General features: G+C 37.5%; 1 protein-coding gene across 1 annotated transcript in view; it reads right to left on the reverse strand.

Annotated features, from left to right (window-relative positions):
• Window positions 1–837: 837 nt before the first annotated feature.
• Window positions 838–21,394, reverse strand: part of LOC134743560 (ATP-binding cassette sub-family G member 4-like) — a 119,676-nt gene continuing 99,119 nt past the window's right edge. The window contains exons 3-9 of the mRNA XM_063677070.1: window positions 10,699–11,004; window positions 9,568–10,142; window positions 7,512–7,673; window positions 6,091–6,489; window positions 5,867–5,967; window positions 5,444–5,651; window positions 838–4,939 (exon numbers count right to left, since the gene is read on the reverse strand). Coding sequence (XP_063533140.1) covers window positions 4,647–4,939; window positions 5,444–5,651; window positions 5,867–5,967; window positions 6,091–6,489; window positions 7,512–7,673; window positions 9,568–10,142; window positions 10,699–11,004 — 2,044 coding nt within the window. The 3' untranslated portion in view covers window positions 838–4,646. The remainder of the gene's footprint in view (window positions 4,940–5,443; window positions 5,652–5,866; window positions 5,968–6,090; window positions 6,490–7,511; window positions 7,674–9,567; window positions 10,143–10,698; window positions 11,005–21,394) is intronic.

Raw genomic sequence — 21,394 nt, forward strand, 5'->3', positions numbered from 1 at the left:
GTAGGAGCGATTAGCATAGGCATTCTGCGGCTGTCTGCGTCGCGGGTACAGATTTTTTAATATGTATCTAGGTTTGCTCTAACGTATTTGCATGCTTCTAATATTTAAACGGCTGGCAGTGTTAATATCTTATGGGTCTTAAATAGTTCCTTGGCGGGGTGATCGAACGGTTTGTTCGAGATTACACGCAAAGCTCGTTTCTGTATTTTGAATACCTTGTCACGGTTTGCGGACAGACCCCAGAGATCAACGACTCGGATAAGGATGGAGTGAAAGTATTCTGAACCTAATACAAACGTGGATGCATCGGTAGCGGTTAAACGTCTTGGCGCTGTTGGGCCGTCCTCGGCTCCGTTTGGACCTCGCCAGGACTCATCGGCTCTCGTCGGAGCTATTCGACCATCGTCGGTACTGTTCAGCCCTCGTCGGCGCCGATCTGCGGCACTCGGAGATGTAAGAATGCGAAACGCGGGCTTTCGGCATCTAACAGCGCCATGCGGATGCTTACGGATTTGAAGAGCTTTTCGGCAAATCACCGTATTCCCGTGAATAGATGCCGATTCGCGTCGGCCGAGCCGAACGACGACTTTTTCGCTCTAATTGCGCAGACATAAAGGTTTTTTCTATCGGCTTTTTCCGATTCCGCGTCTACATGTGTGCGCGTCTGTCCCTTAGAGTGCGTTACAATATTCCGTTTTTCACGACAGGCCTTCTGTTTTGTAGGTATGGGCTGGTCGATACTTAGGATCGGACTTCCTTTACATTCCTTTTGAACACGGAATCTTCAGCGGATGATTTAGTTGTATGATAGGATAGTTTAAAATAAAACCATGTCGATATAATAAAAATCACAGTCGTTTAATAATTAATAAATACTGGTTATAAGGATAGACATAGAGATTTACCAAAACCGTTAGCGCTGTGGAAAGGTATACTTTAAATCTAGTTTAATCTAGTATATCACCAAAACGGCCAAATTAACAAGAACTTACGTATGATTACGTCGCATTGGTATTCGTACGATCACTATAACGGCACTTGTTAACATGGCCATTTTAATAGAGGACATAATTATGAATGAGTACGTAGTAGTAACCTACCGTGTGTTAAATTAAACTAGTAGGTATCAAAAAGCTCCCTCAAAAAAAATTTGCTTCGCGGAATCGAATAATTTCTCAGCACACGTTTTCATTATGAAGCTCTTCGGTAATGCACCATTTAAAGGGTTCGTTCAGATCTGGCGCATGCTAGCGCGCCAGTGGCGAACCATTTGCGAAAAGAAAACAAACTGCCCGCATGCGGTTTGCACAGTGGCGGATTTGTAGTGTTGGCCGCTCTAGGCCCCAGGCCCTGTTACTCTGTAGTAAGTACTAGCCACCCCTTTCTCAACTCCCATCATATAGACTAGCCCAGGCCCTAGCTTACTGGGCATTAGGGCAAATCCACCACTGGGATTGCAATACGAAGCGCAGCGCGCGAACGGTAAGCTACTGGCGCGCTTGCAGCGTATTCGCCCGATCTGGTTACATCTTTGCATTCTTAAACTCAACTTACAAATACTTATTACACGTATATTCTTTACATTTAATAATTTCAAAGAACCTCGTCTGCTAGTGTGGTGAAAAACATATTATTACAACACGTGAGTTTGTCGTTACACTAACAGCTCAATTACTCGCCTTATACCTCGGCCTCGAAAATAACATATGGCAGTTGATACTTCCAGCGCTTCGAGCGATTTCTTTCGCGACGTTTTTCGCATTGCCTTTGAGTTAGGCTAAATTTTACCTGAAGTGTAAAGACTAACTTATTTACAAACATTCACTATAACACAAATATAGCTTATTAATATAACTTTTATTTCTATTGCTTTCTGTCTTTGATAAGTTTTATAAACGCATTTATGAATACAGAATAAGATGAAGTAAACATGTCAACATCATCGTCAACAAAGTTGAAATCATTTGAGATCATCAGATGAACGATGTACCTATAATAAGTACCTTTTAAATTCGCGTAACAAGATTATGCTCGTCTGGTTCAGTTGGGTAATAGGGTAAATAAAAACGGTAATAATAATAAAGTAGGTAATTAATTGAACTAGAATAATTATAACTAATAACATGACAAAATGAAATTGTCATTCGTCCATCAGCTTATCATCGTAAATCAAACTAACTGACACCGGAACCAGCTTTAACAATACAAGATGATTATAGATATTTCAAACAAATCGTGGATACAATGATTGAGTAGGTATCACATACCCACAATTCGTTCAGGGTCGACATAATGTTTGATGATTAGATCAATTTCTACACATAATTTACAAAACTTTAGTGCAAGGTTGCGTTGTGAACTTAGGATTAAGTCATGGGCCCGATGGTCTAAATAACCTTACTTAACCCCTAGATAACAAACTAAGTTTTAACTAGATATTTCGATCTACTGAACGTTATCCTAACCTAACCTAAGCCAAGCCGGCGGCTGCTGCCGAATATCAAAAAATATTTTACGCTCGGTCACTAACAATCACATCAATCATTTTAATCATTTTACAAGTGGCTGCAACTGGCACTAAGAGTCCAGCGCTGGTCGGTCTGTAATAGTCTGTATTTAATAAAAACTTGCTATATTAAATGCTATGTATGTTGTATGCCTGCTGCTCTGTGCGCGTCTTTAAAATGTGTACTTGTTGTGTGTATTTGTTGATTTCTCAAGAATAATCCCAGCATTATCATTTTTGACTACCTGTCTGTGGCACGCATTTATTTGTGTGATAAGCACGAATACTATATTTGTTTCTGAGAAAAAGTTATATATTAAATATTATTGTATAGGTATACCCCTTTTTTAGTTTAGAAATTTTATAACCTCAAAAGTATTCTTTTTTCCTTCAAAATTAAATTTGAGTTACTATGCACTGAATAGTGTCGTTTACATATTATTGTACCGCAATATTAGATATCATAGGAACCCTAGAATTTCGCAAGAAAAAGTTAATTACCACTACTTTTGAGGTTAGAAAAATTCTAATCTTACAAAAACGGGGTATTCATTGTGTAAGTACCCACAACACAAGCCTTATAAAGCTTATTGTGGGATTTGATTAAAAATGTAAGTTGTGGACTAGTGACCTAAGTTTACGGGACCTAATTGGTTAATGACTGGGTTCTAAATATTTAAGCCGAGGAACTTTCTTACATAAAACCTAAAGTATATGTTATTTTGCTTAAGGGGCCCCACTGACTATCAGTCCGCCGGACGATATCGGCCTGTCAGTTGTTCGGAACTGTAAAATTTTTGTTTTAACTGGCAGGCCGATATCGTCCGGCGGACTGAGTCAGTGGGCCCCTTTAGATGTCTATAGAAAAATGATAATAATGAGTTATTATCTATTCTTGTTTTTAATGACCGATCGTAAAACGTTGACGGAAACATTAACTTTTCTTCTAACTGTACCTAACTAACTAACTAACTACAGTCGATCTGAGAACTTGCCATGAGCTGTATGACGCCAGTTATAATCAAATCGCAATTCATATTCTAATTTAGTTAATAGTAATATGGAACTGTTTCTTTGTTACCATTTTAAAGAACAGGGCCACATTTTAGCATTAAAAACTAGCCCTTTGATTTTCAGGTCTATTCTATTTTTATATAAATAGAATTATCACATCGAAATAGACAAAGTCATAGTCATATTTAAACTGCTTGAGCGAGACTATGAAATGAACAACGATTTGAGCGGAAATTAAATATGGAATATAGTTTCCTTCCACTCTTTTTCAATTATTTTACATCTTTCATACGAACTCATGGTAGTTCCGCATACTTAAAACTATTGGAACATGCGTGCCTTAATATTACTTTTAAAGGCTGAGTCGACAACTAGATAACTATGCTAAACTTTTCATTAAATACATTCTAATTATAACGTTTTCCTATTTCGATACGATTGATGTCAATTTATTAATATTATTAAGTTTGATAATTCGAGTTGGGAACCGCTCTCATATCGAATTGTACATTATGATTGGATTAAGTCAAATAGGCCGCAATTGCGCAAACAAAGAACTACTCCATTCAAACGTTTGTTTAAGGCTTTTATTATATGCTTGGTCAACCTCATGAATCTAGTATAACAGGATCAGTCATGAGGGGTGGGGGAAATGACCGAACGGGATAGTCTTATGTATCTTTCAGGAGTAGCAAAGAAAGCGCTATTATTGTTTGTAATTGTCACAGTTTCAGATTTTTTTTATTCCCCACCGTAAATTTAGTATGGTTTATGGCGGGTAACAAATAAACTCGACCAATCATTTTGTCGCATTGCGTATATTCTGTCCCTCACGGGCGCACCTGTATAGCAGATCTATAGGATCCTACCATCTATGGTCAACCTCGACCAAGCAACATTCACCAATCCTATCGTGAATACTATCAAGACATATTTATTTTGTCATATAAAACGCCCATTTCGATCAGTTCACGTCAGCTTTGGTGAATCGACCAGTACATCCGCAGGTTGCCCATAATAGACAAAGCGTCTAAATATAGCGTAACCTAATGAAAATGTACATTTTGAAATTCCAAAATCTGTTAATGGAAAAGTGATCGTACCTTAGAAAAACCTAAATTTGTGCCTACTGCATCATCTTCAGTTTGAACCTTAGCACTAAGTACGAAACGAGTCTGATGAATACGAAAAACGCTATAAGCGCTCCTACGTCTACCCAGAAGTTGGCTTTGTCCATCGTCATCTCCTTGAGGAAGGTGTCCGGCTTCCTGAAGTGGCAGTACACCTCCGAGCAGTGGAGCTTCTCCCGCCCGAAGCCGTACACGGACAGCATGGCCCCTTCGAAGCCGTACCTGACGTAGCTTAAGTATGTTATCCACTGCAGATAGCTGGGGATAGCTTTGAAGTTCACGAAGAACCCTGAAAATAAAAGAAAATAGTTTGTTAATGAAGACACTAAACAAGACTTCCGCAAGTGCTAACAGAAATTTACACAAATGACAATAAATTATTTAGCCAGCGTGATACTTTTTATGTAGTTCTTCGTTCCTGTCCAGAAAATTACCTACCTATAGTAATAGCATTAAGAAAAATATATTAATGGAATGGAATGGAAAGTATATACGCAATCATGTTACTGGTGCACGATGTTCATTTTAGTATATTCGGTCCTCTCCACCGACAGCAAAACAAACCAGCAGTTTTAGACACCGAAAGTCAACACCGAAAACACAGTCATATGTGTTCAATTATCCCTTGTGAATGCGCAAATAAAAAATGTTGAGAGCCATAAAATACTGATAACTTTGTCATTGAAGCACATATACGCTGGCTTCTTAATGCTTGAGGTAGGGGCCAATAGTAGGGCTTGAGGGGGGGGGGGGGTGTTGCTTAGTAAGATTGTTGATCGCAGTGCACATTTACCTGAGAACAAGACGACGGGGATGGTGGTGACGGGTCCGAGGTAGACGCCGGTCTCGATCTTCATGGCGGCGCCGATGAGCAGCCCCAGCGACTGCGCCACCAGCGCCGTGAGGATGTTGATGGTGGTGAACATCAACACCCGGTCCGTTTGCATCGGTTGCCCGGTCATGAAGTAAACTATTATTACGTATACGCCGCTAAACACTATCTGTAAAGAGCATAAACAAGATATTTTAGTATGGGGAGTAGGATGTCGACTCGTAAAATATTTATTGAGTTTGGGAAAATAAATGACGTACGTTGTATTGTTTCAGAACAGAGCTCAAAAATATAGAAAGTTCAGGAAGTGTTGCCGATTTTTTGATATTCTAAGTCCTGATTGGAAGATTTTGTATTCATTCACATTGTATAATATAAATTTACCTGGAAGGGTAAGTCCGCTAGCGTTTTTGCGAAGTAGAATGCTTTTAAAGAGTACCAGTAATTTAAATGCTCTCTCACAAATACACTCATTTCCGTTGGGACTGAAACAAAAAGGCAAACATAAGTAACGACAATGCATAATTTTAAAGTCGAATATGCACTTTTAAAAAGTATAATAAACTTTGCATTGCTATAGAAGTTGGCAGAAAAACAAGTAAACTCACATGTAAGGATTGTAGGCATCATAGCCGTAAACATCGTGAACATAACAGTGAAGAATATGCATCCAGCGTTGCTCATAACCTTCGCCGCGTCCGACCCTATATCGTAATACAAGAACCCGATCAGCAACCCGACAACCGTATGCGAACATAGCCTTAAATGCGTCAGCATTTGATCTCTAAGAATGCTTCTAAAAGTCCTCTTCAACAAGATCCAGAATTGCTTGAAGCCGGAAGTTGGGAAGCCGGTTTTGATAGGTTTCTTGGTGAAGCTCTCGCTGGAGTCCAGGAGGGAGGTGGTGCACGTAACGGGGGCTAGGTTGGTGGAATTCGGAAGGGCGTTCTGCTTCTCTGGATTTGGTGTTGGGCCTGACATATCTATTACTGTGCAGGTTGGCTTGTCTAAAACAAAAAAAAACAGTTATTATTTAATAAAAGAGTTGTAATTAAGTTTTAAGTTACGACAATTTATAAAAATAAATAAAATGGTCAACTTTTTTGCTTTGTCGTCTGAAACCGAGAATAAAGTTGTCTAGATAATAAGATATGTGATAATATTATTTCTAGCAATGTCTCTTATGCGTGTAGAACACAATTAAACAGGTAGGTAGCTAAATATACTTGTATAATTTACATTAATGTAGTAATTAGGAAACTGTAAGTAAGTACAATATTATAACCCAGGAACATATGTTCCTATACAGGATATAACAAAAATATACCTAGTGGAGATCCGTTTAGGCATATTCCGTATCGTGTTCTGATTAGGTAGGAAAAAGTACCAAGTAACAAATTTTTTTACTAACACTGTCTCAAATGCCAATGCCAGTCCCTTGGGTGACCTTTGGTATTTGTTCTATTTCTTTGGTCAATAATACGAAGATACCCGTCTTTATTACTAAACGAGCATTGTCACGTCTTGCTGAAAATACTATCTATTTATTATTAGCCCAACTTTCTCGGAGCGATATTTTGTTAGAGATGTTTCTGTATATTCTATTTTTCTCAACAGTGGTAGAGATGAATAACCGTGTAATTATAATTTTGTCTTGTCTCTAATAAAACTACTTGTGTATTTAGTGTACAGTCAGGGGCAGAAGCTAAGCGGGCCAGGTGTTCAAATTGATGTTTACACAGCTTTATTGTTAAGAAACGAAGAGTGTGTTAGTCATTTTGAACATCTCGCCCGCTAAGCTACTACTGCTGCTGACTATACATAAATTTATTAACGTATTATTGAGCAAAAACGTCTGCAATTGATTAAGATCATTGACTCTTGTGAAGCCAAACTTACAAGTTCAAGTCCCGCTTAAAAAATGTATCTAAAACTTATTTTTTGTCGTGAGTTTTTGAACATGAAACACTTTACGAAAAGGAAACATTTTCATAATTCAAGGCTGAAGATCTTCTGCCTTCGAACTCACCCATCACCACCTCCAGCGACTTGACGTTGTTCTTGGCCTGGTTGTTGTAGTTGGAGTTCTGCGGCGCGGCGGACGGCTGCACGCGGCCGCAGTTGCCCTTGTTCACCGCCATCACCAGCTTGTGCACCCAGTCGCCGTGCTCGCCGGTCGCTACCTCCATCACTGGAATGCCACATGTTACCTTTAGATAAGTGGTATTGTAGAGATATAAAAAGCAGGGGTCATAACATGGTTCCTTGGGGAACACCGGTACTGATGGTTATAAGTTAATTTAATTATCATTTATTTGTTGCAAACCATGGTATTATAGATCTTAAAAATTACTTAAGTACAGTCATGGACCCTACTGGGGCGTGGCAACATGTTTATACGCACACACTTTTCCATGGCACAATTGGCACAGAAAATAAATAATAGTAACAAACAGAACAAAAATTAAAGTATTCTGATAATTGAAGTTTTTTTAATTATTTTATGTACCGTAAAATGGGGTGAGTAGGAGCAAAACTGACATTCAAACCTCGATAAAAATTTATTTTTACATATGCAAATTGAATGGTGTATATACAATGGTGTATAAGTGTTCCGGACGTTTGTATTTTAGTTTTTATTTTATTTTGGGTAGTTCCATTTCATAACTTTGACGATAACCAGGAAAAACCACCTCACCCCGTAGTCCCTCGTAATTGGTGTGAGATGGGTTTTCATACAAAGGTGATTTTGGAAGATTGTTGGATCGTTTTTTTTTATTATGAGTATTACTATAGCTCCATTTTAAATTGGAATACATTATTTTTGTAGCAGTAGCCCTAAAAACCCATCTAACCCCCCTTTCAAACCTTCTCTCCCCATTCCTAACCCAACTCTCCCCGCGAACCCTACTATTTTACGGTACTTATTTGGATTCTGATGTATCAAAATTTCCGTTACAAGGTACATCAACAACACATTTACTAATAAATTAAACATTATCATTAGATTCATTAGCATCACCATGGTCGAAAACATATCGTCATGAACTCGTGACTTTGTATATTAGAAATAATAAAAATATGTCAACAACAAACATATATCAATAAATACTATATGACCCATGACTTCGTTATTTACACCAAAAGGATGTTTTTTTTAAAGAACGAAACAATTTACTTAAAAAAAGTCATAGCAGCTAAAAGGCACTGTCAATACGCCGCACGGTTAAGGTCGGTTAAGGTCAAGAACATAGATAAATAATAAAATAATGATTATATCGACCCTTGAAGCAATTGACACATTTCTAAACATAATGTGCTAACTGCACGTTTGAGTCTAAAAGTTTCCTCAGGGTAACATTCTTAATCCCTTTTATTATGTCGTTAGACCAGCCAAGCTGGCGTAACGAGCTCCTTAAGTAACTTTACGAATCCAAAAAAACCAACTAGGTGTTTAGTCTGTCTTCTAATTAATTGAATTAGGTATTGTATAAAAGATCTTAAACATCTTAAAAATGTTAAGGAAAATCCACCAAAGTAAGTACACAATTGTCAGCGAAGGAAGACGCCACGCATTACAATAAAATAACATATTATCATAATAATGATGACAAGGCCACCTTGTCCGACTCTGTGCTCGCATGGACACAGTCGATTGAAGTACCTACAAAGTTCAGTCTAATATTAACCTTTGATTTTTTATTTGCTAGTTCAAAAGTTATGTTAAATCACAGACTAAGTACATATTTTATAATTAAATTAATCTAGCTTAGTGTAAAGTTAACACAAGTTCTACAGCGTTTAGTGTGCATAGTATTTCGACTAAATATAAATCATAATAAAATTATATTTATAACAAGAAAAACATATGTCAAAATTTTGTCATAGGTCATGTGCCTGTGTGGTGTGTTAGGTGTAGTATAAATACTAAACCTAAACAATAGAGCAATCAACTTTTTATGGTTGTTAAAACTACACTACTATTAATAATAGTGTAGCACCATAAGCCACCGTATACTTGAACAATTACCTATGTAAAAAAGGCAGCATGGTGAACGGTTTAATGATGAAGATAAAGTACTAACCGTAGTCAGCGGGATTGTGGTAGCTCGGGCAGTTGAGGCCCATGTTCGACAGGAATGGCACCAGGTCCTTGACCTTGCCCTGGTAGATGCACTGGCCCTCCGCCAGCGTGTATAGGAAGTCGAACATCTCGAACAGCCGCGCCGACGGCTGGTGGATAGTGCAGATGATCGTCCGTCCGCCCCGCGCCAGGCTCTTCAGCAGCGATATGCATTGGAAACACGAGGAGCTATCCAACCCAGAGGTCGGCTCGTCGAAGAACATCACAGGGGGATTGTTCACTAACTCTAAAGCTATGGATAGACGCTTGCGCTGCCCGCCCGATAGATTAATCGTCCGTGTATCACTTGCATCGACAAGCCCTAACGTTTCTATTATCTCGTTGATCACTATTTTCTTTGCTTGCACAGACATGTCCTTCCCTAACTTCAAATTCGCTGATACATGCATGGCCTCTTTCACTGTCAGGTGAGGTAAAAGACAGTCGTCCTGCATAATATAGCAAGACAGTTTCCTAAACCGCCTCAGGTTTCGCTCCTTGCCATTGATGAGCACCGATCCGCTGACGTTCGAAGTTCTGAAATGGGAGAAAATAATTTTAATAGTCACGTTTTAGATATTCTAGATTGCGCTGGACACATTCCAAGACCAATTGGGACAGCGTGCCGCATTAGCTGGGACAACCGGTTTATAAATACTTTGTCTAGCAAGGGTAAAATACTCTCACTAATCGATGCACTAGCATAGATGATAATACAAAGTCTGATACATATTTAAACATTGACTATATTTTAGGCGTTTTTTTTATTCTTAGATGATTACTTAGAATGTTTTGTTTTTAGATAAAACTTCTTTGACCGGATGATAAGGAAAAGTACGTAAGTATCCGTACTGCATCGGATGATAAGGAAAAGATGGATCTACAACCGGCCTCGGGGCTGTACTGTCTTCCTTTTCCGTCCAGTTTGACAGGCCAAGGCAGAGGTCAATCATTTTGATACTAAACGGTAAACATAACATGCATTTGTTTTAAGCAGTAATAATTTGTCTATCATAGCATCATACTTATGTATGTATATCAAAATCATTTCGTACACTCATTTTAACTTAGAAGTTTATAAGATGCTACTTACTTGTAACCTGCTAAAATGTTCATAAGCGTGCTCTTCCCCGCACCAGAAGGCCCCATGATCGCTGTCAGCTCTCCAGACCTGAAGGTTCCATTGATGCACTTCAGCAGAGCCTTGTAGCCCCGCTGCCGACCCTCGCTGACAGAGTAGGAGAGGTCGGAGAACTCGATGTCGACGGGGGGCCGTTTGGGCAGATGTGTGAGGGACGCCATTGGCTTCTTCTGATCGTAACCGTTGGGGATCTTGCGGACGAGGCCCGTCATGGCGGCTGTGCCAGCGCCTCCATTGCATAGGTTGATTTGTGAGCCTCTGGAATGAAGAATTATTTTGATGAATACCGGTTCGTGAAACAATCAATTGAAGAAGTAAATAATATATTTTACCTATAAATAATACCTTTACCTAAGGCAATTAAATAGGTACTAATTGTAGATGTTGGTGTTAATTCTAATAAAAACAGAAGTAGATTATCGGCGTAACAGCGGTTCGGTCGTTACGTTGGATAGTCTTGTCAGTCAAGCTTTTACCGCTTCTGAGCTTTATCTTGTATGTAGTTATACTAGTTATTCACATTTCAACACACATGATGAAACGCAGACTCGCCTTTAATCTTCATCCCATCAATGGTTTTGTAATACTGCTGGCAAGTCGCCAACGTGCTCAACCACGACGTAGCCTACACCTGAATTTATCTGGTCTAAAATATTTGGAACACAACGGTTACACTCACTGGAATTTTTGGTCGCTATTGGCGACATGTTTCGGGCCCGTCGGGCGTCCGTCGGGGGGCGGGGGTCAATTCAAGCAAAAAAATTACCCTCCCATAGAAAATGGACCAGCAAAAATGTATGAAAAAGCCAATTTTTTTTCGCTTTTTCGGGGTTGTTCCCATAGTAAAAGTTGCTTAGTATAATGCCAAAACATCCCCGGCAACGGAAATGCACTTATTTTTTAGCCATCTTGTATGTATTTAGATCACGACAAAATATTCGTACCTCACAACACTGTCGCATTGTAGGTATGTTTGTGATGATTTCGATACGACTCATGTTTATTTATATTAGGATTTACTTGTTTTTCTGTGTTTATGGTGAATATTAAGTAGGTACTGTAATAATGTAGCCTATGTAGCCTGATCAGCTCACAAAAAAAAACAAAGCAAAACGTAAAAAAGTGTAAATTTTTAGTAGGTACCTTTAAAAATACAGGTTCTGCGTGCGAAAGCATAAACCTACCTTTCCCCCTAGCCCTAGCGTATAATTACCATAAAATCTACTACTGTTCTTGAGCACTAAATACGTACCTAACACATTCAAGAACCTTTCCCGGCCTTTAATTTTATCATAGACTTTCCCGGCATCTCGAGAGACATGCTTAGTGGGCATGAAGTCTCTCTTACATAACCTAAGTTAGAGGGGGATGGAAGATGCAGATCGACGCGATTCGATAAATAATTCATGGCGGAAATCCAGACGATGGCAGACGAAGCGGCTTCATCCCATTCAATGGTTCATAGTTTACTTAGTTCAACTGAATGTTATTAAACTTCTATCTAACGCGGCTTCGATCCAACTATTATTTCGCAAGTCGAATTTCCTAAGTTTTATGGAAATAAAAGAGTGCCCGTTTAAGGGCTCTTTAAGATGGTGCGAAAACTCGCATGCGAACCACAATAGCCCGCAATGTAACTAGTAATACTCGCATACGAATTTGCACGACATAATTATATAAAGAAATTATCTTCGCAATGTAAGTGTTATTTCAAGAAATCATTTAAGCCTAAGGAAATAACAGGGTGGTTTACTAAGTGTGCATTCCCGTTGCCAGGGAGGTTTTGGGATTATACTAAGCAACTTTTACTATAGGACCAACCACGAAATCGCGAAAAAAAAACTATCCTTCCATAGGAAATGGACCAGACAAAATGGGGGTTGGTCCCATAGTAAAAGTTGCTCAGTATAATCCCAAAACCTTCCTGGCTTTGCCGCCGTGTATATGTCAAGGTACTAAAGCGCTAAAACTTTGTATAGGTTTATGCGACCTTGCCATACAGTTTGCCTCAATTCCATTTTCCTACGCACACATGCCGATTGCCCTAATTACCCCTAATCGTAGATTACGGGTCACTAGATCCCTCATTATAGAACATTTAGCCAGCCGAAGTAGCTGGGCTGGATTTGTTCAAAATAATCTACAAGCGCTGTGGCTTCCCTAATAATTAAACTACGTCCTACGTTCTGATCAACTACAAAACCAAAACAACAAAACTTCCGTGAGACAGACATATTAAATATATTAATAACGGACCCGTTATTAATATATTTAATATGTCTGTCTCACGGAAGTTTTTCGACTTAAAATACGTATTTTAAGTCGAAAAACGCTCGACATGTTTCACTCCGTACCGAATACGAATACGTGAGTGACCCGTTATTAATATATTTAAAACCAAAACACACAATTTTTTTTCCAAGCAAGCGGTAAACATCTAGAATTAGAAATAAAATCAAAGTAAATATTGAAGGTTAAAAGACAACTTTCCGAGCTAGTGAGGGGAAAAGTTTTTTCCCACACCGGGGTCGTAGCACGGTACGCTTATCACCATGCCTGTCACGTTCTAACAAGTATGTGAGTGCGAAAGTGACGGACTTAGTGATAGGGGAACCATGCTGCGCGGGCTGCTCGTAAAAGATAAGTTAAGGTTGCATGTTATCCACAAGTGTGGAAAAGTAAATATTGGTTTGTAGATCTTTGCCTACAAGTCAGAATAAAAACCGGATGTATTTTTTATGTGAAACGTGAGTGAAATGTCTTTTAAAAACCCGTAGGGGTCGGATCAAAAACTAAGTAATTAAGTCCGACTCACGCTTGACTGCACATTTTAAAAAGGTTTTCCTGTGATCTATAGGTAAGGAACTATATTGTGTATTTTATTTTCAAAATTTTACACTTAGTAGTTTCGGAGATAAATGGTAATTTTTTGTCCATTTTTTTAAATAACCTACTGTTTATCCTAAAAATAAAAATAAAAAAATTCTCACAATGAGCTCTTTCATTTGATATGTAACACGATATAGTTTAAAAAACTTATTTTTTTTGGGTCACAATTCACAAACTTACATATGTATACCAAATTTCAACTAATTGGTCCAGTAGTTTCGAAGAAAACAGGCTGTGACAGACAGACAGACAGACAGACAGACAGACGCACGAGTGATCTTATAAGGATTCCGTTATTTCCTTTTGAAGTACGGAACCCTAAATAAAATATAAATTGAGGGCACCTAGAGGGAAACGCAGATTTTATTATTTTTACGCTACGACGCATGGTTTATGAGATACAGCCCTATAAAGATTTTTTTCTTTTTTTTCTTGTGTTTTTTGTGTATTATTTTGGGGCTTCTGAAAGGGGAACGAAATTTTTTTTTTGCGCTACGACGCATGGTTTAGGAGATACAACCCTATAAAGATTTTTTATGTTTTTTTTGAGTTTTTTTTTTTCAAATATAAATTGAGGGCACCTAGAGGGAAACGAAGATTTTATTATTTTTACGCTACGACGCATGGTTTATGAGATACAGCCCTACAAAGTTTTTTTTTTTCATAATATTCTATCTAGAATTAAGTAGCGATTTGGGTTGGGTTAAAAGCTCTTTATCTTGGAAATTCAAGGCTTGTAAAGCTTAGATTGATATAAGGAGAAGCTTATAGGTCGTTGGCTTGAACCATAGTTAATCTCTATGAAAAATGTCTGTAACAGGTAAGATTGGGGACATTATTTTTCTATCGATATTTTATGTAGCTTCCAATTTTTCATTATTCTCTAAAATACACCCTATTTTAGAGAATAATGAAAACTTTTACAAAAGACATGTCCACTTTAACTTTCAGTAAGTTCGATAACTTTGAATAAGTTTAAGTTAGTAGTTAAGTTTAAGTTTGTAAGCAGCACTACAAATATCTTACATAGAAGATCTAAGATATATTATGTTGTTTTTATATAATAAAAACTTGTACTTATTGGAGCTATAACATAACAGCTGACCCTGACTAGGTTACTAACAACTTTAATTAAGTAATGGCTAATGGAACGGGCCGGTCTGGGTTTATTCGATATAGTTCAGCACGAATTAATATCACTTACCTATTAGATGGGCTTTATAAAAGAATTAGTGCTCTTTGCGATTGCATTAAAGCTCATTTCAGCTCCTACACAACAATTACATTCACGTATTTACGTGTGAACATAATCAATGTTAATAACGGCTATAGAGCCTCATTTTTTCATTGAACCCTTATCCGCCTTAACACTGCCACTGTATTTAAATTTATTGCATTACAATATGTGTATGACAAAGTTGCGTCCACGTTTAAAAGCTGTAAACTAAACTGAATTCTATGGGTTTTATGGTAAACACGGGTTGTTGTACCTATTATAAAATTGTGTAGGTGACAAACGAGTAAAGGGCGCCGACTTAAATGCTTCATAATGCGGAATCTAGTAGGTGGTCTGTGATACAAGCACTTTAGTAAATGTCGGGAACATTCAAGGAAAAATACTGTATTATAGCAATTAAACTTTCTCATGTCAAACAAAAAGGACTGACGTGGTTGACAAACACAGTAAATGACCGCTCTGCAGGTATTGCTTCCAAGAATCCGACGTCAACGATACCTATATCGAGGAAGAAAGAGAGAAAAAATCTGATTTTAATTAAATTTTTAAGATTTGAACCTACTTAGTTACTTTCTCGAGTCAACGTAGGACTCAATTTGCACAAATGAAAACATGTACGTACAAATTTTCACAGTTTCGTGTGTAATATGAGAGATAAATCATAACCCAGTTAACAAAGACAAACTTTGTTTACCAGTTGGGTACGAACTCGGGGCTAACAAAACGGTAGTGGTAATTGAACCGGTTAGTTTGCAAGTACTTGCCAACTCGCACCTAGTAATTACTGACATGCGAATTGCGAAGTGCATAACTTAATCATACTGTTGATAGAGTTAAGGTGAAATTCGCACATACTGCTTTTCTACGACTACCTATATTAAAGTATATGGCTGTGAGAGTTTCCAGTATCAAATTGAGTATTTTTGTGTTTGTAAAAGTAAATTACATTACTCGTAATTAAATAATTATGAAAGGAGGAATAAAAAGAAAAAAATATACAAAACTTCCGTGAGACACAGACATATTAAATATATTAATAACGGGTCACTCACGTATTTTAAGTCACGTGTATTAATATATTTAAAAAAATATACAGTAAAATATAATTAAATGCTTCAATTAGACAGTAGTTGTAATCAGTATTAGCGAATGGAATAGACGTTACCAAGCAACATTTTAATATACTTGCAGTGCTTGTCTGAACCTATTCCGCCCAGGGACCGGACAACCCTTTCCGCGATGAAACCCTTTCAATGGGCGACACTTAAACACGGCTAACACATTGAAAGACTTTCCCTTTTGAACTGCAAGCCCATTCATACCCTTACCTTTGACTAACCCTTACCGAAAAGCTAACCAAAAATAAGGCTAGCTCTTAATAAGGGTTACCCTTACCTTTAAGCGCTTTTTATAAAGGTTTCCCTTTGCGTGAAAGAGACAGGATTGGTATATATCTACGGTAGTGTATGAAAAGGAAAGAAAATACGTGCCTAGTCAAAGAACGCCGCCGTTAAAGACGATCGCTCGGATTCGAAGTAATGTGTGCTTTATGAACAAGGTAGACGACTTAAATTAGCACGCTTATATGATAAAAGGGAAGCCCTTTATAAGGCTAACCCTTATAAGCAATATGCAAGGTGTTGGTGAGCGGATGATAAGGGTTTTGTAAGGGTATTTGGGCTACCGATTACTCAAACGTGGTAGCTTTATATAAGGGTTTTTAAAAGCAAAACAAAGGGTTTCGTCTGGCAAAGGGTATGGTGAGTTAAGCCTTATGCAATACCCTTATAAAACCCCGATAAGGGATAGCGGGCCGGTCCCTGATTCCGCCTTAACACTGGTTACGTATACGTAGTAAGCCTCGATAATGCTACCATCATAGATATATGAAATATCTGATGGCTACCACCAAGGCAACCTCTAGTGTCCCACGGTCCTAATTCTTATACAATTATATACCTCTAATGAAATTTAAATACTTATTAAATGGAAGAGAGTTGCTTTTGGTTTGTTTCGTTCGATTTAACAACGAAAGAAGTTCAATTTTAATTTATAATGCCATTGATTTATAGCGTTATTCATAAACTCATTACAAGCCTGAATTAGCTATAAATCGTTTTTCGTCATTTTGACTTATGTAAGTTATGTATTTGTAAGAAAGGGATAAAACATAATTTAACAAATTCAGGCTCATAAAGTTTTATGAATGGGGATTGGGGGTTAATCGGCTGCCAACTTCTCTTGTATGGTGGGCTCACTAGGCCGCTAGAGGGTAACTGTTGCTATAAGTAAATCTGTTACTAAAATGTATAGGATGAGGTCGCTTTATTGGATTTTTTTTTAGATTTAACGGTAGCTGATTTATTGAATTAAGTTAATGCGGCAAGCCCTCAATCATTCCTAAAAAAAATATTTTCTTTTACCACGTGTTCAGAAGAATTAACTAAATACGTTTTATTGTTTATTCGGTTGGTCACCGTTTACCATTTTGCAATTAAAAGAAAACCCATAAAAGAGCTATAAAACGATGTTTCTAATAACATACATACGCGAGTATACATTTACATAAAATAAATAAGAACACATAAAGGATGACTCACGTTAGACCGGGCCGTGTCCGGGCCGGGTCCGGGCCGGAGCTTCCGGCGCTTCGTTTTCTATGGAAAGCATCACGTGATCAATGACATAGAAAAGTAAGCGCCGGAAGCTCCGGCCCGGACACGGCCCGGTCTAACGTGAGACATCCTTAAAGCGCTGACAAACCAAAACTTGAAGACGACAAGAGCCTGAAGTTTATTTTATAATACCAGTATAGTTCGTGGCTCGCGCACATTTTGGTAAACCAAATTTTGGTCAAAGTGACAACCCGAGTCGTGAAACGTGTATAGCAAAATTAATATTTGGCGTCACTTTGTTCCAGTCAAGTGTACCTAGTGTACCTACCAGCGTACCAGCGTCACACAGCTCACAACCACACTAATTTTCTTTTAAGAAACTACCTCATATTAATCGTACGGTTACTGTGTAGCCAGTGGTCTATTAGGCTAATAATTTAAAAGATAACAATTATAGTATTGCTCAACACCCAATAAATATTAGTTACTTAGGATATAACTAATTAATATCAGATGTTTCCTATGGCGAGTAAATTTAAATAATAAAATATGCGTGTCGCAGATTGGATCGACCTCACTCGTGCAGTACAGGTGCACTCGGTTTCCTCGCATCTTAGTAAAAACAATGTTAGCAGCTGTTATCGGTAAGATAGAAATATGAAAATATTGACTTTACACTTTTATAATATAAGCTACGTTCCTGCGTAGACGTGTAAAGGCCTCTACATCATTAAGCGTAGGTACATATTTGTGGCTATTAACAAAAAAAGATATAAGCCAAAGGGATAAAAGCGTTCAAATTAATTAATTAGACACGAAGTCTTACTTTTTAATAGAAGCGTTTATTTAATCTGCAATATTTTTTATGTCCAATCCTATGTTGCTTTTGACAGGGGATGTATTAATTTTTAGGGTTCCGTACCCAAAGGGTAAAAACGGGACCCTATTACTAAGACTCCGCTGTCCGTCTGTTACCAGGCTGTATCTCATGAACCGTGATAGCTAGACAGTTGAAATTTTCACAGATGATGTATTTCTGTTGCCGCTATAACAACAAATACTAAAAAAGTACGGAACCCTCGGTGCGCGAGTCCGACTCGCACTTGGCCGGTTTTTTTTTTCATACATATTTTCTTTGTCAAAGTCAAAACTCAGATAAGATAAAAAAATCTAATGATGTACCGTAGAGTATCGTATCGTCTAGATGTGTATCTTACTAAAGAAAAGTACAGTTCTTTGGCATTTAAAATTGGCCTCATTAAATTATTTTGTGCCTTGGCACATACGTAATGGCCGTCTCTCACAAGGCTTATTGTCGGTCTAATATTAAATATGATTGAAATGAAAATAATTGAAAGCTGTTTCGGGAGGTAATCTGAGATCTCCACTACAATAAACAGGTACCATATAAATTGAATAAATGAAGTGTATGTTTCGTAGAGAATGAACGCACGCCTGAATCCGGCAGCCATACAATGTTTTCGTAATAAGATTACACCCCGAAGATCCTAGTTTATACTGGGCTATGAAGAGGAAATGAGATTAGTTGCGGACTGTTCAAGTTGTCAAATTATTGTAATAAAAACGCCTGGAAGAAAAATCTCAGCGTAGCAGTATTTTTATCGAGTGGTTATCAGAGATTGATTAAAATATTAAAGTACAAAGTAATAAAGTTAACATAGTCTCTAACAGCTTCACAAACAGAAATGTAAATGTAGGATACATATAGACTGTATCAGATACTTTTGACCAGGAACTGCAGTATCTCTATTTGGAGAAGTACTCCAGGATGGCAGATATTATTAGCGCGTTGTTTCATTCGCTACTATACTGTTGATGTTGATTGTATTACTTATCATATTTTACTATTGCATAACCACATTGCAGCAGCGGTCATATTTCCATACAAACGTTCTCGACATTTTCCTCTCTGGATTTTGGCCCTAGATGTGTATTTTTTTATATGAGCCAATATTACCAGTGTCTGTGTCTGTACGTTTTGCTTTTTATGATATTCTTGTTTTTATATGAACTTTTAGGTTATTTCAAATAGCGCTAAAAACACCCAAATAAATGCGCCGTAAACAGACGCCTATAGGATACAAAATGGGCAACAATACGGTCAGACACAGATAATTTCTTTATCATTCCGTTCCCAAAATTTCGTTACGATTGGTTCAGTTTCAGAGGAGGAAAATGTTGAGAACGAAACCTCGACCGCCTGCTTAAGCAGGTGCAGTTGTCCTTTTCGCACTAATTTTAATTTTAGGAACCGTCCGCGTCAGCGCGATGGAGACATTTACCTAAAATTCTCAAATCTGAGAAGGGGCTCAGCTAATATATCCTCTTAATGGCAGCTGCGATAAAAACCATTATGGTATAAAACGGTAATAAAAATTATTTCGAAACAAATCATTATCATTATGTATCCAGTTTATTAAAACGTGCACAATGTACTAAATGTAGCGATGTTCTGTATACCAGTATAAATTTGATCTCTTGCTACGTGCTTTTGATACTAATCTAGGAATCTATGCTGGGCGTTGTTAGGGTCAATATAGTTTGATGAACATGTTATACTGATGATCATGATCAAAGCCATTACGGGCCGGAATAACTTCACGATTTAATGATGGGTGATTAGTGGATACGTCTTAATTACTACTAAAAAAAAATATATATTTGTATAGAATTGGCCTATTTCAAGCACTTTATTTTTTTTTTATCGGCGTAAAATGCATCGTAACCACGTTTGATTACCATATTATTTACGTAAACACATCGTAATTCACGCAATTTATATTATTTGGCTTGACATGGTGATAAACCTTTGGTAGACTCACAATCCATGATGTTACTTAATTTAAATTCATAAAAAATACATATATTACATATACGTAATATATATCAACGTTGATTCGTATTCGCCTAGTCCAATCAACTGTCTACGAATTATTAATTCAATAATCATAAGATCTCTATTCGCTGCAATCGCTGCATATCTATCTTATCCTGTTATCGGATTTTTTTTATATGAAATCAGCTCACTGAACTTTAAATTAATATCAGTAGATGCTGTGGAATTATTACAATGTTTCTTAAGTGGTAAGTTAGATCAAAACATCACAGGTTTGCTTTGAAGAGATAATATGGGGCATTTTCTATGAAAAGGGTCCTTATTGTCCATGGCGCTTACGCCGCACAGCGTCGCGCGGCATTGTATTTATTTCAGAGCATCGTTTATAATGACGTAAGCGCCATCGACAATAAGGTCCCTTTTTAAAGAAAATACCACATATTATAAAAATGCTATCGATAAAGTCATGTTAAAGTTGAGAGAAAAGTTCCAAAAATAACTAAATTACTAGGACGCCTTTTTAAACATGTAAAACGTTGCCCTATAGGTAACGAAAACAGAACTCTCTTAAGGGAGTAAATTTGATTAAAACATTACAGGTTTGTTTCGAAGAGATAGTATGAAACTTAATCGAATTTAATCGAATTTAAACTGTTGTGAGACATACTAACAGTTAGCTATTAGTGCTTAAGAAAGGAGACCTAGGCTCTCCGAAACATGTCGCGCGAGTGACTAAAACAAGTGAGTCTAAACCGTAAAATGATTTAATGTTATAAAGTATGAAACTTAATTTGTTAAAATTGATGGCGTCACTAAAAAAGTTCTAAAAGTAACTAAACTACCAGGCCGTTTAAAAAATGCAAACATGCCCTGGGTAACGTACAGAGAACACCTACGCAGTGACCTTTTAAAAACCGTACGCATTTGTTCAATGTTTCCCTGGAATCCGATTTGCGAGTTATTTTCGGCAGGTAGGTATTTTGATTTTAAAATAAGTACCAACTAATTAACGAACATTACGAAACCAAGTAGATAACAGTTTATATAGTA

This window comes from Cydia strobilella, chromosome 1, assembly GCF_947568885.1.
Source record: "Cydia strobilella chromosome 1, ilCydStro3.1, whole genome shotgun sequence".
NCBI classification, from domain to species: domain Eukaryota; kingdom Metazoa; phylum Arthropoda; class Insecta; order Lepidoptera; family Tortricidae; genus Cydia; species Cydia strobilella.